General features: G+C 32.4%; 2 protein-coding genes across 4 annotated transcripts in view; one reads left to right on the top strand and one right to left on the bottom strand.

The window, feature by feature from the left end:
* The window catches only part of LOC123682785 (potassium voltage-gated channel protein Shaw-like), a 403607-nt gene that overhangs the window by 58760 nt on the left and 317469 nt on the right, over nt 1-27378 (bottom strand). For all 3 annotated transcript variants that reach the window (XM_045621566.1, XM_045621567.1, XM_045621569.1), the window contains 2 exons: nt 6602-6830; nt 4298-4430 (listed from right to left, as the gene is read on the bottom strand). In XM_045621566.1, coding sequence (XP_045477522.1) covers nt 4298-4430; nt 6602-6795 — 327 coding nt within the window. In that variant the 5' untranslated portion in view covers nt 6796-6830. The remainder of the gene's footprint in view (nt 1-4297; nt 4431-6601; nt 6831-27378) is intronic.
* On the top strand, nt 10435-26805 carry LOC123682787 (potassium/sodium hyperpolarization-activated cyclic nucleotide-gated channel 1-like). The gene is made up of 9 exons (XM_045621572.1): nt 10435-10574; nt 10668-10919; nt 13498-13722; nt 14192-14363; nt 16564-16786; nt 20534-20743; nt 23199-23390; nt 26170-26393; nt 26452-26805. The coding sequence occupies exons 1-9, from the start codon at nt 10558-10560 to the stop codon at nt 26716-26718; spliced, it is 1782 nt and encodes a 593-aa protein (XP_045477528.1). The 5' UTR covers nt 10435-10557; the 3' UTR covers nt 26719-26805.

Below are 27378 nucleotides of genomic sequence, written 5' to 3'. Positions count from 1 at the left end.
TTGCCTCATTTTTCAGCACAACACACTCAATATTACTTTCTCAATCCAAAGGGCATGGAAAAAAGGAAAGTAATGGATTCTCAACAATTTTCCGGTTTTCAATGACAATCATGGACGCCTTATCGTTTTTCAATAATTTTTTTTTTGCCCCCCCTGAGAAAAATTTCTGCGGGCGCCCATGGAAGACAATTGGCAACTACATCACAAAATCTAATTTGGTCTTTAAAACTTTGAACCCTTTGAAAACCTTGTAATCACAGCGTCCTCGTCAACATCAATGTCCCTATAAATGTTCAGGAGGACAAAATACTCCATAAAAATGGAAGCAAACTACTAAATATGTCGTTTTCCACTGAATCTTGTCATCTGAATCTTATTATTATCCTCTATGATAGAAAAACTTTATTCAAATCAACAGAATTTTCTCACACCAAAATATCACAGCGATATATATCGATATTTTACTCTTACATATTTCGACACATTCCGATAGTGTCAGAAAATATCGATACAATATATAGATATCGATAGTTTTCTGACCTTTGCCCATCCCTAGTGTGGATTTGCCGAACGCAGTCATAACCATAAACAAAGATTTCTCTATGATCATAATTGTCAGTCACACGCATGTCTTAAAATTTTGTTGAAATATATCTCGTATATTGTATTCTTTAATAATGAATAAAAAATAACCGATATCAACCAAATTCTCAGATCTCATTTTTCCAGATATGGCAATTTCTTTCTTTGAAGAATTTGGGAGAAATGAATAATCAAAATGTGAGCGTCAGTCTTTCAAGAAAGTTATTCATGCGTATAGGTTTGTGAAAAATTTTTAGAGAATATTGAATAATAATATAATCCCAACATTAAGATTTTAAATTAGCACATTTCTTCTTTATAGACATGTATGATGCATAAGTCCAAATTTAATTGATGATTGGGTGGGAAAAATTGACAAAAAAAGTTTATGTTTGTTAGTTAAGTTGTAATCCTTTTTATGGTCCTTTTTTTTGTTTATTTGATAGTTACAATAGACAATTATTAGCATATTTTTCTCTGAATTTCAACTTTGAAAGAAAATTTGTCGTTTTATGTCTTGCCGATGAAAATATTGATATTCTTGTAAGTCAATTCAAAATGAATAATAGATATATTTTAAGGGCTATCATTCCATTGGATATTTACTTGTGGGCCCTAAAATGAAGTTACATTTATTCAATTGACTCATTAATAGAAATACTACCTGAAATAAAGAAATTGCATTCAATGTTTATTTTCAGTTTTGACAAATATGGAATTTACATAATCGTTCGATAAGATCTATGAAAAGACCTACAGTGAGATTTTTGTTTTAGGAATATTCAGTATAGCTGTAATAAACAAACTGAAAAGAGGCAGAATGAATAATAGATCTACCTTTCGGATACCCATATCTGAGAAATCAGGTTATAAGAAGTCCCTCATTTCCAAGGTTTATCAATACATTTTTCAGTTGAGCAGCAAATTATTCTTCTATTCCATATTTTGTGAAGAAATACAATATAATTGCAACAATTTGAAGGACCTATTGGAAATTCCTGACGAACTAAGGAGTTTTTTAGTATCTGAAGATTGTATTGATGCTATGTTATAGAACGAGACTTGTGGCTCTGGGTGAATTAAACAGGGCAATTTATGTCCTATATAGTAAATAAAATTTTGATAGATAAAAGTTTCAAAAGATCAACAATTGATCATAGTATTTACATAAATCAAAAAATAACTGGCTTACTATTGTTGCATTGTACATGGATGACTTTTTTGTTTTAACTAATGTTAATTCTGAATGAATTTTCTGATAGAAAATTTTATGATAAAGAAATCAGGGGAAGCTAAAAAATGATTAGGGATGAATATTACTAGAAATTATGGAAAAGGTAGTAAAGCTATCGATTATATTCTTCAAATATGTATTGCAATAATTCAACATGTCTGATTGTGAACATGTGAAAACTAAATTGAATTTTGATTCAACAAAAGAGAGTTGTAATGATGAACCATATAAGAAATTAATAGGTTTATTAATATCTTCAGCAGTATTAACTAGTCCTGATATAGCATACTCTGTTAATTTCTTGAGTCAATTTAATAATTATCTCATTGTTGAACACTGGAAAAGTGCAAAACTCATTTCAAGATACAAAGATCATTGTTCAATTTTTACTTCAGTCAAAAGGAACTGAGTATTTGAAATCGGTACTAAAATTGTATCGGCCAATACTATTGACCCATATTAGTGGGTTCGAATAACTACATTGACTTGATTTTTTCAAATGTTAACTTTGGATCTGAATCAATGAATAATTTAATTCTTACCAAAATGAAAAGCAATGAATAAATCAGTAGGATAGCATTTTTGAAATGGCCATATAGCACCTATTCCTATAACGATTAAAAAATTGGAAACTTTAGTGAACAAATAGATAGGTATCTACATTTTTATACAAATTTGATCATTCACTCATGACATGGAAATTTTCAATAAATAGTTGCTTTTTAAAGTATTTCACACCTTCATTGAATTGCTGGAAAATTGATACCAATTTCGAAAGTGACTGCCATGTTAAAATTCTTCATATACTGAATGATCCTTCAAAATTTATTTCTCTCGTAACATTTTGACTAGTATTTCAACTGATATATTCCATACGTCATTGAAATCAATATCTTCAAAGTACTATTCGAAAGACTTATAATGGAATTTAGAAGAATATGTCTTTCTCAATTTCATAGTCATATATGATATGATGCATAAGTCCAAATTTAATTAATTCACATCTGAAGTGAATGTTATTTTTAGAAATATTCAGTATAGCTATAATAAACCAACTAAAAAGAGACATAATGAATAGACTTGCCTTTCAAATACCCATGGCCTATGTTACCTCATAAGCAATTACCTACAATATCTTATCTTGGTGAAACCTTTTTGAGAAATCAGGTTATAAGTTTGAGAGTCTCTAATTTCCAAGGCTTATTAATACATGTTTCAGTTGAGTGGAAAATAATATAACAGGGTATATATAGTTGAAATTATTAGTATGAAAGATTTGACTTATTCATTATAAATTCAACAGCACTGCACTCAAATTCTTCAAAAACGGAGTGGTCACTTATATTTTTGCACTCTTCTGTCGTAAAAGTGTATATTTTAGATATTCAAAAAACTCATGGAAACTTTTGACTGTTATCTGACTAACTTGGCTCTTTTTTTCCAATAATAAAGCCAATTGTGAATTATCTATAAGGAGTCTTTCTATCTGTTTAATACTGTTTCATAGTAGCATAACTTTTACTCCAATCCAAGACTGAATTGATGAATGAAGCTTCTATTCTCTTTGGTAGTTCCATCTTCTGTCGCAATAAATTCAAATTCTCACGAAAGGGAATGTAGTTTTATAGATTGTGGAAAATAAACGAAAAATTCCTGAAATAAAGTAACATTCATCCAATTAATTCCAAATAATACAAACCCTTCAAACAAACCTGAATTGAGGAAAATGCATTCGATGTTATAAATGTTCATTTCCAAATTTTGACAAATATCTATCGAATTTTTGATTCGCCGAAGACTTTGCATTTTATCTGTCGGCATTTATTTAAATATTGAATAACAATTTTGGAAACTGCAAACTTTTTCAAGAACTTTCATATATCGAAATGGAATATTTATTATTAACATGACACTGACAGTCAAATTGTCCACAGATACCACAGAAATATGGGACTTGAAATGTCAAAATGATCCGAAACACCCCGTATACTCGAAAACCGCGGGGAGAATCGAAGGTTTGGGATTTTTCCCGGGATCTCCAGACGATTTTGAGGGGGGTCTTATTCTTGTCATTTTTGCTCTAGATGGTCCCGTTTGGGCTGTGATTTTACGTTTAAAGTTTGACGTATATGTGCAAGCGGTTTTATATATACTTAGATTTTTGAATTATGAATTAAAGCCTAAATAGAATCAAGTAGTAGAAATCTGATAATGAGGGTCTTTTGTGAATCACAATATGTTAGTCTGATTTTTTTTCCATAAATCGAAAATGTATTGGTCATTGGGATATAAGAAATGAGGATATAAGAAATAAATTATTATTAATATGTCTGGGTCGTATTGGATTATGGGTAATCTTGCACACAATTTCGTGGGTATTTCCCAGATGAACATAATCCTTTTCCATTGAATTGAAAGGTGAACATCTACTTTCAACCGCATAGTATGAATTTTTTACATTTTTCAATTTTGTAAACTCACCTGTGTGTCTCTATGAACACTGTAAGTACTCCAACAACAAGGTTCCACTTGATTCGAATCCAAACCCCAAAATTCTAACTCTTCTTCAAACAATGGTCCACAAACATTGGTCGGATAATGTAATTTTCCTGTCCTGAAATCAAATTTCATGATCTAAGCAAGCATGACCGGATAAATAATTTGATACAAATGAATCCCTATTTCAGAGTTAGATGATATGGGTGATCTAAAAAGAAATGTTCAATATGCGGACCTCTGAAGCTTCGCATTGCGTCTTCAACCTTAGAAGTGCTTCAAAAGTACATTTATCCGTGTACTACTCTAATATTGCAATGAAACCGCATCATTCACCTTCAAAATAACAACTGTAGATCAATTTTAGATCAGAATATTGTTTCTTAAGAACTAATTTTGAAATTGGCAACTCTCCTTCGAACGATAACTTAGTATTTTTATGAATTACGTTGAGGTGACAAATTTCAAACATGCCATTCAAATTTTTCATTGGAAAAAAATTGGTTATCTAAAAAGATGACTAAGTAAGGGGGTTTTTAATTTAAAGTGTTGCTTATTCAAATAACTTCAATTTCAAACTAAGTTGGGTGGTACTTCAATTCTAAAATCTGAGACATGACATCATAGTAAATATTCATTTCTGTGGTTTTTTTTCCACAACAGATCAGAGTTGCATTGAGCCAAAGTACCCAATTTTTTGAATTTCAAAGATAATTTTTTTTAAGATCAAGTTACTCGAAAACGACGCTTTGTACGAGAAAATATGAAGAATAGTTTTATTTTTCAAACTAGCTAAATATTCTTCAATGAACGTTCAAATTACTCTTAAGAGTTGGGTTCTTCGACTTTCTGGTATTTTGTGGGACGTAATGTTCATAATGAAGAAATTGAAATATGTGTATGGAATTTTGTATTCGCAGAAGATGTATCACATAAAGGAGAAGCTATATTCCAAAAATCATTTTCTTCGATAGAACCATCTACGAGCTACAGCCGAAAATAAAATTTTTTCATCGATTTTCAATAGCCTGTATCTTTTTAACCGGGTCGAATCGCAAAAAAATTGTAAAGGAAAAAAGTGTTTCTTTTGACCTCAGGAATCTTCGGTTGAAATATATGTACAAGTCGAAGACTCACCCTTTATAATAATTTGCATTGGATAGGTTGTAAAGTTTTTTTCCAGAAAGAGGTTTTATTTTGAATAGCCCGCTATCTGGGTTGATTTACCTCCTGAAGTCGCTGTCGAACATTTGACAAATGAAAACTGCGGCATAACTAAAAATGGAACGCTACGTCCTTTTGAGCTGATGGGACAAAAACGTGATATGAAGAAATAGATATAAAGAACAACTGAGAATATTGCTGCGGTTGTCCGTAGTGATGACGATAACCCAGGTTTATAGGTATTCCCAAAACTACATTCATTCGTATGATTTAATAATTCAACATTTTTCCTTTGAAGTCAATTAAACGATAAGATCTATGCTAATGCTTCACAATCGATTTGAGAAATTAAATATAGAATTCATGTAGTTATCGAGGACATATACAGCTTAAAATAGGCGAATTGATCATGAAAAATTTTATAAAAGGGATACGGTGCAGAAGTACCTAGTCGTGGCGGCCATTTGGCTGATATTGTACTTCGTCTCTAATGGCAAACATTTATTTCCACAAAATGAAACAATAATCCAGTAATTACTCTTCACAAATACTCGTTTCTTATATAAAAATGTAACTTCTTATTGGAACACTCTTTAGAAGCTATACTATTTGGGGTTGTAATTACTTAGTGCAGCCGTAACAAACATTATTGAAAACTGAACTCGAATAGTTTCTGCAGGTAATTTGAAGAAATCATGAATAAAAACCATAATAATTTTTTAATTTGCATTGTTATCAATCAAGCAAATTGAGGAGAATTTCCCATTCATTATATTTTGTTAAGCTTTTTCGCCCAAAACTAACATTTTTAAATTGAACAAGATACTTAACCAAAATAAATGCTAGAAATTCAAAAATTCCCATTGTAAACAATATAAAATTCTATACAAATAGGGAAGACACATAATGAAAATTATAATTATCCTAGGAAGAATTGACAAATGCACTATGCAAAGGCAGAAATTTTATTAGGCTATTCAACATATACTTTTTCCTCTGAACTCAAACTTAGTAATTCGTAAAACAATGTTGCTATAATACGTTAAGCAAATTCCAAATAAACTAGTTCCTCGATCAACGATATTTGTGTTGCAACAAATGACCTCTATAATATATTCTCCTCACCTATAATAATTCAAAATCTGGGCGAAGACCCCTGGGTGTCTGTCGAAGAAATATTCGTTCAGAATTGGATCGTAATTTGCCAGCGCCTCCGTTAATCTAGATAACCTGGTGGCCGGTATCTTCTTCAACGTAGCTTTGTAGGTCTCATAACGAATGCCGCCAACGTTCAATATGATACGATTTTCGCCATCCATAACTCCATTTTACATTCACGATGCTAAAATGCCATCTGAAATAAAAAAAAAATTGATTTTCATCTCTTGAATACGTGTTTCATGAGAAAAATTCAGAAATGAAATTTCTTCGACGAACGAATTGAGAAATGAAGCTTATGTGATAGAGAACATGAATTTTGCCTCATATTTTATTCATAGCATATGATAAGATTGATACATTTTATTGTCATCTGTTGATAATTTATAATGTAAGTATTACCAGGGCCGTCGACAAGAATCAAGGGTGCTGGGGATATAAATATCTGGGCACCTAGGCGCTTTCACCATTTTGGAACCATTTTTTTCGTCGTTAATTATTGAGTTATGTGAAAAGAAATCCTATATTTCTCCTACAGATGGCGTTAGTTTTTTTTTACATATATTGTTTCGGCATCGATATCGGTCATGAGCCGTTCGGTAAAAAACCTTTGAGTTTAGAAATTATGCCAAAAGAAAGTTTACAATAGAATACAATTAAAAAAACAAACCAAGCAACAAACAAGTAAATAAACAAACAAATAAATAAATGGCATTAGTTATCTGTATCTTGCGTTGTATTCGCAAGATACAGATAACTAACTCTGTACTCGCTTACGCTTGTCCTGAAATTTTGTCTATTCGTCCGAAAAAACTCTATTTTCCGGACTTGTTATGTAATAGTAATTTACGTAACAAGTCCGGAAAATAGGGTTTTTTTGGACGAATAGACAAAATTCCAGGACGAGCGTAAGCGAGTCCTGGAAGTCTGTGAGTCCAAAAAAACCATTTTCGGGCGTGTTGCGTACAATATTTTTTCGGCAACCATGTAAAATAACACTATCGCTGCTGCTTTCCATATTTTATTGCGATTGCGATCAAAAAACATGCAAATTTTTGACAACTAATTTCATATGAACTGTCAGCCGTTATCTCGGTTGCTATGGATTCTATGATTCTTTTCCGGCCTAGTCCGGGAAGTACGTTCTTTCCGGACTAGTCCGGGAAATGCTACTTTCTCAGAGAAAAAGCGTCCGGGAAGTGCTCACTTCCCGGACGGTTGCCGAAAAATTACTATTTTCAAATCAAGATGAAAATTTCTTATTGAAAAAACCTTTATTCGAATGGTTGATATTGGTTTGGTCCCAATGAACATCGAAAAGAGAAAATTCCATACGTCCGTTTGCTTATTACTTCGCTGAGAAGGTTTATGGTATCTAATAACATAAATTCTGTGTCTGACTATGTAATTTTCATTGAGAAGGTTTATATCTTATAGATAAAGGAAGCATATATCATTTTCAGCAAGCAAATTTTGTTTCCAACATGAACCATCGAATTTGACATGATGCGCGCGGAAATGGAAACATATCAGTGATACGATATTTCACTCAATTCTCGAGTTTCTCCACAAAGAACGCAATTCTTATGTCCCATAGTGAATCAACGTTTCATATTAACTCAATATATTGAAATAAATAACTAAATATATCAGAAATTCAGAAAACAAACTTCAAGCGCGCCAAACGACGTGAAACAACCGATGACACTAGGAGAGCAAAAGTTGGCAAACCTTGAATTTCAGCAGGTAGATACAGAAAATAATAAATATTCATTCGACAGTTAGGAAAATATCGGATTCCAATATAATAGGGAATCACTCAAATAAATATATTTCATTCAATATAATATACATTCATAACGGTATGGTGAAATTGTGGATTTGAAAATATCACAATACGATAACGTAATCTAACCGTGTTGGGGATATGTAAAAATTGCGTCCACTCCCTCTATGTTTATTACTCTATGGGTATGACTGAGACTTTTTTCCATTCGGTCCTGAGATTCGTTGTTAGGAATTAGAAACCGAAGTTGATACGAACTTTTGTGGTTTTACGAAATCAGACAAAACCATCAAATTGTTGGACGTAAATATTTTCCGTGCACAAGCTAGTAGACTGTTTCATTCGCCTGTTTACACATTTCAAACAATGAATTCGATCTTCATGTTTGTTTTTCCTAGGGAAAAAAAAAACGAGAGCGATAGATCGTGAAATATTCTGCAACCTGGAGTGCTTATTTATGTCCGTTTATAATATCGACCGAACGTTGAAAACTCTCGTGTATTCAATTACTCAACCAATCGAGTTTGATTACGTTGTTTGCGTTAGCCGCATAAATGAATTCTGAAAACCATTGGTTCAGAAAATTGTGAATATTCGATCGATTAATTCAACTTTATATTGTCAAATATTGACTACAATAATCTGATATAATTTCTGGAAACAAAATAATGTGGATGGTAATATAGTATGGTAGTATAGTACTACAAAAGAAGTAGGAAATTGGACAATGAAACACAAAGTAATAGGTATAGTTGCAGATTTATTTTTCATTTCATGGATCCAAATTCTCTCAATGAATTTCTCTCAATCGCTTCACGCTCTGATAATAATATTATAAACGAAAAATCAATTACAGTATCAATATGAACACATAGCTCGATAAGAAGGATTACTACTCAGCGAAGACAAGAAACAAAGCTAGAACTATGAGGCAGGCCAATTTTCTATCTGCTACATTTGAGTTGCAATGTGTGCTTCAAATACTGACGCGACGTCCAATGTACTACAATTGGAAAATTTGCACTTTTAATTTGAGTGTTTGAGCTAGCACCGCTAAATAATGCGTTTTGTTACAGCTGGACAAACTTCATGAAAAAGGGGTAGCTTAGAAATTGACACATGCCTTTTTACTAACCTTAATCAGCTTTTCACTAGTGTGAAGGAGTTATCTTTGTTTCAGATACTTGTAGTGGTCAAAACTTTGCTTCTATTTTTTTCAAAAAACTACCAACTCAATGATTATAAAGAATAAATAAAAACAAGATGTATTAAACTTGTGTAGATCGTGTGTGATTCCAGAGGAATCTCACCCATATGATCAAAATTTACCATTATCAACGATGTCTAAGACTATTTTTCTGAACCAGCACTTGAAGACAGTGATCCTTAATTTGACACATAAGTTAATCATACGTGTAAGACAAGTTACAAAAACCGCCAATAAGTTCAGGTAAAATAATTTGAGTATCGAAAATGTTTTGCATTATCAACGTTTCTTTATTCAATTCATTTCTGATTTCTGTTGCCTTTCAGCTTGTTGACAAGTCTCAAATTGATATCAAACTCATGAACCACTATTTTAAGAAGAGTAACAGTGCGGATTCTTGGCATCAGTGGCATCTTTTCGCCTATTAACTTATTATTTTTATCACTTCCACGCTCCCTTTCTTGTGATTTTGGTGTAAACCTATGTATTAATGACAAGTGACTTGCAAGACGTCAACTAATATGATCGGCAGCATGAGGCTATCGACAAAAGGCATATCAAGAAGATACAAATGACGGAAAATGAACTATTGAGAGCTCCAATGAATATGACGTGGTTTGTGAAAACGTACTATACATATAAGTAAGAGATTGACAAAAAATCAATATTTCCTCAACTACAAATCCGGCTTGGTTGAAATTGAGTTTGTATAGTAAAAAAATTACTTGAAATCATCGGAACCTCCTCATTTACATAAACAAATCGACAAAAATAACAAATGATAAAATTTATCTTATATTTATAGATTTTTTGTGATCTCCAATGGTGCATTAGGTGTCAGAACGAACGAGTGCTCAGAATTTCAACACACTGGCACTTCAAAAATTTCCGTCCCGCTCAATCTGGCTCTCCAGTGTCAAACTGTTTCTTATGCCTAGCGACACCAGGTAAGCTATGAATACTGATTTGTACGGAACTCAATTATGGTTGTCACTGTGACTTTTCATACTTAAATTTGTGAGAATTTGAACATTCTACAGATTCAACATGAAGAACATGCCACATATATGCACTATAGAAAAAGCTAGTTCCGGAAGTGCTCTACCTACTCTATCTGAAGATGCATCTTTATGGCAGAAGACATGCAGAAACCTCAGAAAGCACATGCTTGTATCAGATAGAGATCCGAGAATAATAGAATACTTTCGAACGACTACAGGTCTATTGAATGAGAAACGTAGACAAGTTGATTCGAAAAATCATTACATGATACATCCATTCAGTGATTTCAAGTAAGTTACTGTAAAATGTTGAACTTGATGAAAGGGTTGTTGAAACTCAAATTATATTCTTTTAATGAACACAAAAAAAAAATACAAAAACAGTTCATCATTAGTTCAAATATCAATCAATTGTAACAATTTTATTTTTAAGATATACGTATGTAGCTAGACCAATAGAAGAAATATGATTTCACATAGAAGAATTAGATATATCCCCCAAGGAAAAGCGTTAACCGTAGACACAAGTTTCGGGCATTCGGCCCTCATCAATACGGTGAAAAAGTGTTAGAATGATCCCAACACTTGGTGAGAAACAATAAACAAACGGAGTCATCAACAGAAGCCAGCCTCACCAAGTTTTGCTCATCCCTCTCAACACCTTTTCACAATACTGATTAGAGCCTTGACCCTGAAACACGTGTTTAGCGCTTTCCATTGAGAGATATATGTCCTTGAATATTATCTTTGCTTTTTATCGATTACCCTCATTATTCTTTTTATAGTTTTATGTTCAATGCAATTCTTTCGTATCTAAGTTTCATCTTAGTCTAGTAGATAAATAGATTTTACCTGGAAAAAATTCCGAACATAATGAAACTACTACAGGTTGTTCGAGGGTGCCGTGGCATGACTCTGTCAAGTTATCCAACACAAGGACCCTGTGCTTACTAGAGGAGGGCCGAAGAACCTCAACATTTTCAGCCTTTTTTCATTTTTTTGCTCATAACTTCTAAACTAAGTAGTTTTCGACCAGAATGTTCATCTTCAATGTTGTAGACCATTAAATTTTCTACAATTTTGTATCCACAGACTTTTTCGTGAACCCAATATCAATTGAGATACAAATAATCCAAATAATAGTCCAGTCGTCAAAGCAAAAAATATTGGGTCTGCTGGAAAGAATTCCGAACTTAATGAAACTTCTACAGGTTATTTGGGGGTGCTGTGGCATGATTTTTTCAAGCTATCCAATACAAGGACCCTGTGCTTACTTGGGGAGAGGCTGAAGAACCTCAACATTTTCGGACGTTTCTCGGTTTTTTGCTTATAACTTTCAACTTAATTAGTTTTCGACCAAAACGTTTATTTTCAAAGTTGTAGATAATTGAATTCCTTATAATTTTGTTTCTCGAAACTTTTTTCTAAATCTTCTAACAACCGAGATACACAATCAAAATTATAGGAATTTTCTCAAAATGTCAAAAAATTGGCAGAAAACAAAGGTTTTGACCCTCTAACTAACAATTACCAGCCGTTCTATGGTAATCATAGTAATTACTCATCAATATCGAAATATTGAACATAGAGAGGTGGAGGGGGGAGGTAGCTTTGACTGAGAGCTTATGTTTATGTGAAGAGTAGATATTTTAATTTTATCGTGGCAAACAAGAATTAATTAAAAATGATGGTTGTATACAACCGAATATGTTAGAGTTCTTCGGCCCTCCTCAAGTAAGCACAGGGTCCTCCTGTTGGATAATTCGACAGTCATCCCACAACACCTCCGAACAATCTGTAAAAGTTTCATCAAGTTCGGAATTTTTTCCAGCAGACCCCTGTTTTTTTGGTTTGACTACTGGACTATAAATTTGATCGACTATATCTCAATGGATATTAGGTTTTCGAAAAAGTTGATCAATACAAAATTGTTGAGAATTTAATGATCTACAACTTTAAAAATGAACGTTTTGGTCGGAAACTACTTAGTTTAGAGGTTATGAACAAAAATGTTAAGGTTCTTCGGTCCTCCTCAAGTTAGCACAGGGTCCTTGTGTTGAATCTCAGAGTCATCCCACAACTCCCTCGAATAACCTGTATAGAAGTTTTTTTAATTAATAATAATAATAATAATATCCTTTATTTGATCAAATATCAACAGATGTAGATCACGTCAATACATATCAATACATATGAACACTATAATGGAACAAAATCCCTTTCACTTAAAAAATCCTTAACACTATAATAAAATTTACTAACCAAAAACATTTTTAATCTTTTTCTTTGAATTGCAATAGGCATGCATTTAAAATTTTGAGGAAATTTATTCCATACTGTGATTATAATTTCGGAATTTTTTCCAGCAGACCCACCTTTTTTGTATTTATCTACTGGACTATCTGTTGATAATTCAATATCTTTTCTGGAGAACACTTGCTTCACCTTTCTGCTTATTATTTTTTATTACACTAGTAGATTTGATCCATTGTTCATCCGCATAGTAGTTAAAAAAAAAATGACATAAGAGAGATGTTCTGATAACATAATTGTGAAAGTTTCATAACTAATATTTTATCTGCGCTTCTGAAGATTGATGTTATGCAAATGAGAGGCAGAACATCCGAAAATCAAAATTTTTACTATGCCTTTGACCAATGTGCAAATATTCAAGGAACTAATAGTGAAATAGGTCGCCCTATCAAACGAACTGCAACAGCCAACAACGCTACTGCGTATTTCTTTAGAAAAATATAGTAACACGAATCCCATTTCGAATAGGTGCTGTCGTTGTGACAGTATTTTTTACAATTACTTTCTTATTATTATTTTTGGTGTGAATAATAGTAATAGACTAACTTTCTTGCAGTTATGTCCATGAAGCCATAATGACCATAGTATTTCTGTTCTGCTTCATACAATTCCCGTTCAGTTTTGCATTCTGGAGGACTGACATTTTAAAGATCAACTCCAAAAATATTTCATTATCAATCGCAAATATAATCTGTATAGGAGATATTATACTCAGATTTTTTACTGGATACGTGGAAGAAAAGATTAAAGTAGTTGTTCTTGATCAGAAGAAAGTTGCGAGGTTAGTATGTCCATTTTATAAACATCAAAATAGTCTATGGGACACCTGTTTCCTTAAACAAAATATTACTTAGGATGGAAATGTGGCACTTATTTTGACTCTTCATATTGTTTTCATTAAGATGTATAAAACAGTTTTGTAGAAATTCGTCTTACTGTAGGTTAAAACATTTGAGTATCTACTCATTGTCTAGAAGTTGAAATAATCAGAAAATTTCGTTGTATACGTTTTAATTCAAATTTTTTCGATGAATGAACACAAATCTTAAACCATGTAGTTCTCGCGTTTTTTCTTTCAACTTGAATCGTGAAAACCTGTAGGAGTTTTGTTTATTTCCACCCCCTGTCGAAAAGTTTTTGTAGAATTTCAAAGGTCATTTTTGATACTGGCAATATTTGATATCAAATTTGTGACCGATTATACAATTTTACCTTATCACATTATATTTTCAAGTATTCACTATTTTCAGTAACTATATTTTCGGACCCTACTTCTTTTGTGACGTTATCAGCTGTCTACCCACTGACATATATGGGTATATAAGACCTGAATCGAAAATAGCGTACTCAATGCACTATCTGAGGCTTTTCAAGCTTGCCCGATTCAAAACTTGTCTGAAATGTTTCGATAGAACAGCACTTGTGAGTATTTAAGTTATCATAACATTCATTGCAGTAACAAAAAGTACTGAAACTGTTATACAGATCCTAAAATTTATCAATATGATAATGATAATGATTCCCTTTATTTCTGATTACATCAGTACAAATCTACTGGTAGGTAAGAAGTTCTAAAAATATAATTAAACCTCAAATACTAAATGATTATGTTCAATAATTAACAAGGTTATGGCACCTACTTTTGAAATTGTCATCATTGATTATATCATCTGGAATAGTATTGTATGAACTGAAGCTATTGTAACAGAGTTGTTCTGTGACCTCTTTGTTCTAAAGGAAATTACTTTTCAACTTATGTTGACACCCAACAGGATAATTAGGCCATTCCTTCCCTATTTGCTATTCAATGTGGGTTTGCAAATATTTTTTCTCTATTTCAGTTTCGTATTGAGTTCATTACAGTACTGAAAACAGTGCTGTTTTCAGTTATACCTATTATTCGTTTTGTGGTTGTCTACACTGACTTCAGATCCTATCAAATTACAATACACGTCAATTGTCAATATAATATAGTTTGGATACAGGTAGTGAAATGATTTGCAACAATATTCGCAATTTCCCTAAATTCTGTTGGTGTTAAATCGATTTCGTGAGACATAATTCACGAATTTAAGCGTAATTATAAACTATTTCAAGATTCAAAACGTACGATTCAAATTCAAATTTCGTAATTTGTCAATTTTCGTAATCATTGGCATTGGCATCAACTGTCTTGGCATCAACTGCCAACATACAATACAAAAGTCCCAGGATATATAATCTGAATTTTCATTGAATTTCGACAATATATCACAAAACTTGACTGAAATAGATAAAATATCGTCTAGTACTTATCTTTGCACAAGACAATTCCAACACGCATGATGTTCGAAAACTCCGCATTCGTGTTGGAATAGGAGCTCATTCTGCGACTTCTTTCAGAATATACTACTTTTTAACATATGTATTATCTTGACTTGTTCATACATCCTCATACTTCTCAATCTTGATAAACCACATGTGGAGTTCTCTTGTGGGAGTAAAATATGGTAAAGGGTACACAGCCTTGACTGCCTTGTTCTGAAGTCTTTGAGTCTTTGACCTATTTCTAGAAGATACTTTGGGTCATTTCCTCAACACGGAAGCATGCATCTGAATTTGGTAAAACCATTTTATAGCAGTTTTCTGGCATGATGTGTTAAGTAACTATAACATCTTCTTATAATAATAATATTGTAGTTTATTGTTTATTATTTATGGCACCAATATCATAAGCGCCCGGTTACTATTCAGTTTTCTAGTTATGATACCCAGTTTGAATTATTGTCTATTACTAAACATGAGTAATTATATTCATCAACCTTTTGAATAATAATGTTTTGAATATCCTTCAGATCTTCACCCAATGCTACGCTACAAAATCCGTGCAACCAAGCATACTATAAAGTATCGACGTCAATAGTGCTGATGAAGAAGACATTAATACCGACGACAAAATTTTGATGCATTCTCTATCTGAAATTGAAAAAAAAAGATTGAAATAAATGAACAACTCATCAATCATTCTGTTCCGCATTCTGCATTAAGAAAACTTTTCCTTTGAAAGAACCTGGCTGTTCCTATTCTTCTTTCTATAGATCCAAGAACCTTCCTAAATACTTCCCAACAAGTTAAATTGGAAATCTAACTCTTTTTTCTAGTATCTTGAACATCTTTTACAGAATATGAATACCGGCTTGAAGTAACCAATATAAGCCTTCAATATTTTCAATATGATTAACAACAGATACAACCACTCGATCACTCACCACCATGATCTTAAACTGGATCTTAAACCTGTGTCATACATAGCTAATAAAATATTCTTGTGACAATTCTCTTCCGATTTTCAACATTTGAAAATAAATTATTGCATTAGCGATAGCTATAAAACTATTGTATAGCAGTTCCCAAATAGTTTTGTACTGCAATGTATAAGTATTCTTGAAGACACACTTTATAAGATTTTCACGTTTCTATAAGATCTGCTGTATAGCAGTTTTTACAGCCTTTATGGAATAAGTTTTGCTACTTGGGATATACTTTGCACTTTATAAATTTTGCCGTCTCCATAAATATTGACTTTCCATATGGAATTAGAAGACATTCTTATGAATATAGTATTTTTTTCCAAATAATGTAGTTCATACGATGGAACAAAGTTGTCCTGGTTGCCGTCAGAGACTGCGTGATTGTTGGTCTCATATTACACTGGTCTACTTGCTTGAACTATTTCATCCCACGTTTTCGACTGCTACTTCAGGAAGATCGTCATCATCAGTATAGTTGGATTGGTGTTATTAGGTATAAGCCTCCCATGGTTAAATATGTAATATGTTTATTCAGAACAGGAGGTCTTCTTCTGGGTGAGTTCGAAATAATTTTTCTTCCATTTTAATTGACCTACTTCTACGGTTCTTTCCTGGGTAATAACCAGCTACATTCAATATCACCCCTTAAAAATAGGTTCATACTTTGATGTTTTAGAAATAAAGGCTGATAACTTTGCTATGTTTCATAGCTAAAGACACCTTCCTTTAAAATTTTCAGAAATCAAATTTGACAATCTGAAAATGAATGGAAATGAGAAGTGAATTGAGTCCTGATTAAAAAAACCAAATTTCAAAAAATTCTACCCAAAAAATTAGCTCGGCCGCATATTATCACGCAGCCCAATTCCAGATGCTGCACTCGAGTAGTAGACAACTCGCACAGTTTGTTTGCATATTGCGGAATCAGTTTCATTATTCTCTGAGGTCGGCATTGAGGGCCAGAGGCTTCAGATCAGTCAGTTTAGGTTTATAACCTGAAATAGGACTCACATCTGGGTGGAAATTTTGTGGGCAGCCGTCGAACATGATTTGATTCTATTTGTTCACTTGCGACATAGTATCATTAGCCTTAAAGATACAAGCACAGGCACAGGGTGTACAAAGTGTACTGACCTTTTTATAATCATTGAAAACTCTACTGGTTGTTCAAAATGATACGATTCATTTCGTCAAACTTTGGGGCTTATTCCAAATGGCACATTCTATATTTCATTTTTCTCGTTTGGTAGAGAATTTCTCGAATATAATAGAATTTGCCATCTAATAAAAAAATTAAATACAAGGTCTGCCATTAATTCTCAACTTATGTTGACACCTAACAGGATAATTAGGCCATTCCTTCCCTACTTACTATTCAATTTGCGTTTTCAAATATTTTTTCTGTATTTCAGTTTCGTATTGAGTTCATAACAGTACTGAAATAGTATCATTAGCCTTAAAGATACAAGCACAGACACAGGGTGTACAGAGTGTACTGACCTTTTTATAATCATTGAAAACTCTACTGGTTGTTCAAAATGATACGATTCATTTCGTCAAACTTTGATATTGGGCTTATTCCAAATGGCACATCCTATATTTCATTTTTCTCATTTGATAGAGAATTTCTCGAATATAATAAAATTTGCCATCTAATAAAAAAATTAAATACAAGGTCTGCCATTTGGAATGAGCAGGATATTGAACTTTGCATGAGCCATCAATGAATCGTCTCATTTTGAACACACATTACAGTTATTCTCGATTAGCAAATAGTCAGTACCTACATCCGTTCTCCTAGAATTCACTTTCAAAATAAAAAAATAATAATAAATTCATACATTACAGTCATTAGATGTTTTCCAAAGAATCTCAAAATTTTGAAAAATGGAAATATCTCATAAAGGTAGGTTTTAAGTGAATATGCTTAGTTCATTTTTATAATGCTATCTGAAATTTCAATAAAAAACAAGTTCTTAAATGAGAGAAAAACATTTGGTCATTCACACTTTTTGAGTACACCCTGTGTATTTCCAAAAAATTTGAGAATGTAGCTCCGATGGAGCTCAATGATATATATTTTGTCAAAAAAATAAAATCGAAGATTTCCACGCCAAACTGTAATGTCGGTAGTGAAACAAATGGAGTAATAAATACGAATAATGAATTGATAAATTTTAGTGTGACAGGATGTGACAGATTAAACCCCTAAAATTACCTTGTGCATTCGATTAAGACATTATTCAACCCAACAACGACACCTCGGAAATACTGATTATTATTTCGGTTATATCTGAGTCAGATGTAATTAAGTTTGAGTTTCATCATCACGTAAAGACACTGAATATCACTATGATATTTCCTTTATGAATGAAACATATACAGGGTGTTTCAAGTTCGACGGCCTATTAGACATTTCTGGAGAACGGGACCGATTTGAATTCTGAAAATTCGGTATATGACATTGTTCATGATGCCCTATTCAGCTAAAATATTTTCGAAGTTCCTGCACTTCCGGTTATACAAGAATTAAAAAAAAATGTTTTCAAAGAAAACTTTTTTTTATTTTATGTATTAGATATTATCAAGATTTCTAATCTAAATTACTCTTTGCTAAAATTATTGCATCAATCCTCATCGCTTTCAAAATATTGAGAAAAAACCGTAAAAAAGAAAGAATTTCCTTATAGTCACAATTACGTGAATTATTTTTACTGTTAATATCCTATGCGTATACTCACTTCACTTTCTCAAACAAGAATGATGTTGGAATATCGTGCATATCTTGAATTTGAAAAATATCATCACAGGGTGTTTCAAATATTGTGAACAAAAATTGATCATAACTTTCGATTTTCAAATTAGAACCCTATTTTTTTTTATTTCGTTGGATTCTACGGTGAAAAATAAGTGTCCAAACATGATTATGCTCTCAAATTCGATAATTCAACAGTTATTCGAGATTTTATGAATTTATGTTATACGTAGGGTCAATTTCATTCAATCTGTCTCTAGAGTTTCGATCAGAAATATCCACATTTACCACCAATTGACGAGAAGATATTTCGGAAATATGTTTCAAACTTTCTGTTACTCCCTTTTCATCACCACGCTGATTGTTTCCTCAATTCCTAAAATGTATTCTACCGCTTTTTTATATGAATAGAATTGGCACGCAGGAGTCCTGCATGATTTAATCTCATTTGATAGGTACAGGTTTTTTTCTTCTAGGTAGATACTCCAGTATAATGGATATTCATTAAGTATGAAACATCCTTTCAAGAAGATGAGGAAATTTCTGATTTAAAATTCGATGAGTTCTACCAATAATTCTATTACATTCATGGGAATATTTTCCTGAATTCACTGGCTTTTTATTGAAATTAACGGAAATTTCCATAAATATCTATTAGTGATTTTTGCATTGAAAATTGTTGGTTGGCAGAACACTTTTCTGTATCACAAATTTGACAGATAATAGATAAATCCGTTACAGTCTATTTTGTTCCACAAGATGTGCCGAAATGAACTGTTTTGTCACAAAATTAGAGAAAAGTATATCCAGAATTTTGTCATTTGAATATCGGAAATTCAATTCGTGAAATCAAATTATTGTAGCTTTGATAATGAAAACACCTGTCAAATGTGAAGTAATTAGATATATTTCTATGGTCATAGAGTATTATTGCTAGTCTGTCTGGAAACAGATCGAATGAAATTGTCCCTACGTATAACAAATTCATAAAAACTCGAAAAATAGGGTTCTAATTTGAAAATCACAAGTTATGATCAAATTTTGTTAACAATTTTTGGCACAATATTTGAAACACCCTGTGATGATAATTCTCAAGTTCAAGATATGGACGATATTCCTTCATCATTCTAGTTTGAGAAAGTGAATTGAGTATACGCATAGGATATTCACAGTAAAAATAATTCACGTAATAGTGACTATGGAAATTCTCTCTTTTTTTCGGTTTTTCCTTAATATTTTGAAAACTATGAAGACTAACGCAATAATTTTAAAAAAGAGTAATTGAAAATGAAAATCTTGATGATATTTAAGACATTAAATGAAAAAAAAGGTTTTTTTGAAAAAGTTTTTTTTAATTCTTGTATAACTGGAAGTGCCTGAACTTCAAAAATATTTGAGCTGAATAGGGCATCGTGAACAGTGTTATATTCCGAATTTTCAGATTTCAAATCGGCCCCGTTCTCCAGAAACGTCTAATAGGCCGTCGAACTTGAAACAGCCTGTATATTATAATATTATTTGAATTTTTTTTCAAATGGTTTGTGAAGGTGCCCTTAGTAGCCAACCAGACAATTTTCCTCTGCTTGCTGAGAGAGTTCGTTCCAAATCTAGGACAGCTGGTTTACCTCAAGAAATCGCACCTTTCGTTCAAACAGCAGAAGAAATCGAGCATGTAATATTCGATGGGCCTATGGAAGAATTGCTGATGGACTGCATCAATATTATATTAGGCAAGATAGTGACTTCTATGTTTGCAGGTGAGATCCTAGAATTCCCTGATATATTTATAATAATAAGACTTCTGTTTTATTGTAAGACCATGTTGCGCCTCATTTTTCAAATTCATCTTACCTCCGGTTTCTGACAGACTGATCAAATCTTTGTTCAATTAATACAACATTCAACTTAACAGCGATGTCAAATCCCTTTAGGTTTCTGAAATGTTGTGCAATATAAAATTATCTAATCTATATTATCTGGAGTTTCTAACTTGAAAAGAAAAATTAAAAACGCTCGAAGTACAATTTACGTGTAATATTTGACCACTGTGTTAACTGGCAGAATGTTTAAATGAAAGGAGAACATTACTTACAGAAATCCAAATGAAGCTTGACTATATGATTAACAGCTGCCAAGTTGAATTTTTCGTTGATTTGCCTTTCAGAAACCGGCATTTGGACTCAGAAAGTGATAGTAAGATCAGGGTATAAACAGAGCTGTTGCAATGAATAATAATGATCAATTATCACTAGGTGTGCTCACAACTTTATTTTCCTGCAACTGCTATGAAAATTAGCGTATTCTTCATAGCTTACTGAATTTCAAAGCTGTGTATTGCTCATACTGTGAGAAACATTAAACCTCACGGTTTTTTCCCTCGATTGAGAAACCAATGAAATTGGTCTTTTGAAAAGTCGTTTCTATGAAAACGCAAGAAATGCATAGCTACTATCACCGAGGGCAATTTGAAATAGAATCAGGTACATTACTTTTATTATTTAAATTGGGCAGTTGTAGAAAATGTATAGGATGCAATATGTTGTATCAAGTATTTATGACAGTTTATTGTATCCAGAGCATGAGCTTACCCAAAATTTATTTTTTATGTTTGTATACAGATGTTCAAGCCTCAAGCGAATTTTGGAAAAGATGTTCTGATAATAATATTGCGATAATCAAGTAGTGATATATGCATGAGAAGAAAAATGATGATTCGCATGTATGGCTATACACAGGAAGGAAATAACCAAACATACGTTAAAATAATTTTTTGTTAAAAGTTTCACAACATATATGTTTTCCAAAGTAAATGAAAATAATTTTTCATGAATCACAATTGATCCTGAAAAATAAATTTATCTACTCCTATTGAATTATACATTCATTATTCAACTGCTTTTGAACATTTAATAGTATCTATTAACGAACAGCGTGAGCTATAATAACTCACTACTATAACTCACTATAACAGATCTAAATAGATTGATCGGTGCTTCTATTTTTCTCTGCTTCCATTCAACTGGCCGAAAGGAAATATTTCATTATTGTTATCGAGGGGAGGAATGTCACTTTAATAATTTTGACGTTTTCTAATTAAGTTGGATATCTAATTATTGAGAATGTTTTGCTGGAAAAAATTAATTCAGACAGTGAAGATGAAATATTATATACAACCCCAGACGACAAGTAGCTCATGTTATCATAAAGAATTTCTTGCTAGAAAAATAAAAAAAAAGATGTTTTCAAAAATTTTCAAGATTGGTGTAGCAGCAAGAACATTTAGTCATCGTTTACAGAGAATGTTTTTTTAGTATATTTTAGTGAACTCAGCTATCACTGAATATCTAAGCATCGTCTCTATGATCCCTATGGACTTTCCACTCCATGATAAGAAGCACACTGAACTTGAATGATGAAAGTTCAATATCAACATCAATCAGAGAAACTAAAAAAGCAAAAACTTTCACTGGTTGTTCAAAATTCACTTAAATTTCATCCATAAATAAAATGAGTAATTACAACTGAAACTCGTATAGCATTATTATGGGTAACTATTTAGGTTTGTCAGTAAAGTTCTTTCTCTGTACTTGTTTCTCAATATTCATTGTTATAGTCGTAGATAAAGTATAGTACTCAACTTGCGGTAATGGTCATAACTCACTTGATGAATTACACCATTCGCCAGCGGCTCGTGCTCCAACTTTATATTCGTGAGTTATGACCTACATTATACCGCTCGTTGAATAGTATACTCCTTTCGAAATATATGCAATGAAATATATCTTTTATCAAGTAATACATCAATAAAAACTTTATCTTATTTTTATAGAGATGCAAAAATATAAAATCGAAGTGAGTTTTCTTAAAATGTATGGATTCTTTAGTCTATAGCGTATGTGTAGTAGTTTTGCAGTTTATTTCACGGATTGAAAATAACTTTGTGATAGTTGTCTAAATAATGTCCATTCATTTTTCGTGGAGATTAAAAGTGTCTGATCCATGGAAATTTTCAACAAGTATAATATATCTTCCAAGCTAGAAGTTGATTATTATAACTGTAATGACACTATTGATGTTGAAACAGCGTAAAACATCACGAAAATTTCATGTTTCAATTCACATTTTTGCTCATATTTCATGTTTCAATTCACATTTTTGCTCATATTTCATTTCCATTCAACATTTTTCCTATTATTTTTATTTATTTTTCAGTTATAATAATATGTCGCATAGCTGAGAGATACACCTTGGAGACGAAGTACCAGGCTAGAATGAACCAGTTGAATGAATTCATGAAAAACAAGAAACTTCCTCTAGCAATGAGGGATAGACTTGTTCAATATTACGAACATCGATATCAGAAGAAATATTTCAAGGAAGAAGTTATAACTGGAATTTTATCAGGTGAAATATTCCGTTCCCTAACGATCCTGAGTGGGGACATATTCGAAGAATGCCGTTATCCTTCGTTGCTATTTTTGAATAAGCCTTTTCTGATTCGACAAATATTTCTTTATTCGGTGAAAAGTAAAGTGGCCAAGTTGTTGAATTGCCATGTTTATCGCAAAGGAAATTGCAGTTAGTAATTATTTTATTGTATTATCAATCCTAGTTCGTTCATCGAATGGAATGAAAGAAGTGCATTCATTTATGCTAATACAACAATACACTAGTTCATTTCCAAGGTAGAATGGTATATATGGTTGGAAAAACGTCAGGTTTCTAGGGATGGTATATTTCATTATGAATATTTAAAAAGGCTTAATCTTTTCATCTTTATCTTCATCTTCTCCTTATCGGAAAAAGTGAAAAGTGCTCCTTTTGTCAATAATCTACTGTTAAAATGTATGTACAAGTCAAAGAAAGACCCTGTTACTTAATATGGAATTTCGATTTGTTGTCAACTTCAATACGACAGTTCGTATCTTATATCCTCAGAATAATAAACATAGATAGAGGGGGATATGTCATTTTCAGTTATCAAATTTTGTCTCCAACATGTACTATCAAATTTGACGTGAAGCGCGCGGGAATGAAAACAAATCAGTGATACGACATTTCACTCAATTCGCAAGAGTCTCCACAAAGAACGCACTTCTTATGTCCCATAGTGAATCCACGTTTCATATCAACTTAAAATATGTTGAGATGAATACTTATATATCAGAAATTCAGAAAACAAACTTCAAGTGCGCCAAATGCCGTGAAACAACAGATGACACTAGGAGAGCAATATTTGTCAAACCTTGGATTTCAGCAAGTAGATACAGAAAATAATGAATATTCTGCATACTATGAATTCGACAATCAAATTTGCATATTTAATTGAGAATCACTCAAATAAATATATTCTATTCAATATAATATACATTCATAACGACATAGTGAAATTGAGGATTTGAAAATATATCACAATCGGACAACGTAATCCAACCATGTTGGGGACATGTAAAAATTGCGTATGCTGCCTCTATCTATGTTAATTACTCTAGGGTTGTATCACAATAGTTTAATCGATTACACTATCAGAATATATTGAGCGTGATTATGCTTGGAAAAGATTTGTGGGTAAAAAAAAATTATAAAAACACGAGACAGAGGAGCAGTTATGAGTTTCCATTCCAACATCATTATACGTGTAACGGCCTGAAGACAAAAAATAATTTTATAGTTTGATGCATTTGAATGAATAGGTCGTGTCATAAACGGCTTTGCTAAATTGCTTGAATCCATATTCCATTTTTATTCATTGATAAGGAAATTGCAAATTTTCCAATGTTGAATACATAAGAGAAATCTTTTTAATCAATAAGTCCCTTTGTCAGTTACCTGAGTATGTGTTCAGGTTTTCTTGATTAGGCATCGTAGCAAATCATACAGAATGTCATCTCAGCAAATCATTTTATCAATGAAGAAATAGTCAATCAAATATTCCCAGGTGTAATCAAATATTTCTATTCATATTTTCATTTCTCCATAAATTAATCCAGTGATTTTAGATTGATGTAGATTTCATTGTAATGCGAACTGGTTTTGGTCCTTCATTTCTGAAAATCTTTTGTTCAAAGCATTTTTTGTATTGGCTAGCGATTTCTGTTGCCAGGTTATCCGGAGTTTCTTCCTCGACCCCATAGAATCTGTATTCGTTTTCTGCTAGATTTATCGTCATAAAATGCTTCCTGAGGTGGCAATATACTGTAAGGAACCCAGGCAGGAGACGAAGCAAATTCTCGCCAAGTTCTAGATACTTCTTAGATCTCGCAGTATCAATATTTCGAAGAACCTTTTTGGAATGACCCAGGACGATTTCGTCAGAATGTTTCTCTTTCGGTGTTTTCCTTCTCCTGAATCTATTTTTATCGGTGCATTTACTTATACGACAGAAAGGTTTTGGACCAATGAAAGGAGTAAGTTTTTTTTCTGGCAAGTGTGTTGGTCTCTTTATTTACTTTAATTCCCAAATGACCAGGAGCCTACACTAAACAATCTTTGTTATTCTTGCATATCTCATTGAGGTTTCTTCCTCAATTCAAAAGAATCGATGATATCATCTCTCCTGATCCTGGCCTGTGTACTCTTTGTTCAGGATAACCTAGATACTTTTCAGAAGAACAACTTTCATCATGACTACCCTACCAGACACGCCAACAACTTTGCCCTTCAACATCATAGGGCAGGATCTTCCCAGCTGACCATCAATCATACAGCCTTGAAGGTTTATAATGTTACTTCAAGGTTTCAGGCAACTAACAAGAAGAATCCTGGAAAGCCATTTAAAGAAGTATCTACTGGAGAAGGCCTACTATATCATGAATGAATATTTTCTAGATCTGTGATTTATCTGCTTTTTGTTTGCTATTTATGTTATTGATGTTTTTTTTATATTGTTTCTACATTACATCTTGACTCCCCATGTACTTTTGATGGGTCAAAATAATCTTCCTTGTATTCATTAGGAGGATGAATAAATAAATAAATATGTGAGTCAGAATCTATCCTGCGATCGTGATCTCTAAGAATTATCGATCTCATTATTGAATTGGTTGATCAAATAACTATTTACCATACTATTCTCAACAAGTGTAGTCAATCTGAGATACAGAAAATAATAAATAATTGTGGGTATCTATATAAAGACTGTTTTATCTGAAACGTGAAACTGAATATGGCTTTCTATTTTCAGAGAATCTGAGAAAAGAAGTGAACATCAACGTTTGCAGACAGTTGGTGAATATAGTGAATATATTTTCCGACCTACCACCGAATATTCTATCTGATGTTCTTGGACATTTGAAGCCAGAAGTGTATCTTCCAAATGATATTATTATCAAAGCTGGAACCGTTGGTGATTGCATGTACTTTCTTTCTAGTGGAACTGTTTCTGTCCATACACCGTCGGGGAGAGAGGTTTTTCTATATTATTAATTATTTCGATGAACAATTGCCTTATTAAACATTTTTCAAGGTTTGTCATTTACAAGATGGCGCATATTTCGGAGAGATAGCGATCATTTTGAAGAACACCAAGAGAACGACAGATATTATTGCCATTGAAGTGTGCGAGGTTTATAGGTTGGATAAGAAAGCATTCAGATCATGTTTCAAGAGCGACAGATATGGTGTATACGAAAAAATGCAAATGGTTGCTGAACAGAGACTGCAGAAGACCACATTATTAGAGGAATCTTACAAACTCGAATTATTTCAGAAAGCTTATACTGAGAAACTCTAGGTCCCGTGTTAACTTCGAGATTATTGTCATCTGTTGGTAATAATTATTTCAATATATTTAACCTAGAACTTGAATTGTTAGGAAAGTTAATGAATGACGGAATTAAAAAAATTGGAAGAAATTATGTAATATCATTCAATTTATTTGTTATTTTATTAACCTCTCGTTCACTAAATACGTATTTCAACACCAAATGGGTAATGCTGATCAGTTCGAAAATAAAGTAATCCACCTCATGGTGAAGATAATATTATTTTTCGAAGGAAAATATGGAAATCTTGTAACATAATAATACTGTTTATATTATGTCGTATGTTTTATTATTCAGATGAATAACATTATTGGAAATAGTTGGACGTTAGGAGTCAAGCTTAGTGAAATATCATTGAATTTTTCAAAATGCAGCGCTTTGTTTAAAGATCTAGAAAATAAAAATATCATTCGCTATTATGATCGTAATGAATAACCACTAGAGCATGGAAATTATACTTCGATTATACGAACTTTTCACTCGACGTTCGTATTCGCAAAACATCACTCGAGCTGTGCTTAGTGTTTAATCGAATAATTTCTATGCTCTATATTGTTCATGCTCTTGTGATATATATTATTATTATTTGAAACCGGGTCGTTTTGGTTCGGCAAGCCTTTCTGGGACTG

This window comes from Harmonia axyridis, chromosome 6, assembly GCF_914767665.1.
Source record: "Harmonia axyridis chromosome 6, icHarAxyr1.1, whole genome shotgun sequence".
NCBI classification, from domain to species: domain Eukaryota; kingdom Metazoa; phylum Arthropoda; class Insecta; order Coleoptera; family Coccinellidae; genus Harmonia; species Harmonia axyridis.
The sequence above is the reverse complement of the archived record's forward strand: the minus strand, read 5'-3'. Positions and strand labels throughout refer to the sequence as shown.

Coding starts and splice junctions, on each gene's coding strand:
- LOC123682787 (XM_045621572.1), top strand. Junction 14,364..16,563: donor GTTTCGATAGAACAGCACTT/GTGAGTATTTAA, acceptor CAAATAATGTAG/TTCATACGATGGAACAAAGT. Junction 20,744..23,198: donor AGTGACTTCTATGTTTGCAG/GTGAGATCCTAG, acceptor TTTATTTTTCAG/TTATAATAATATGTCGCATA.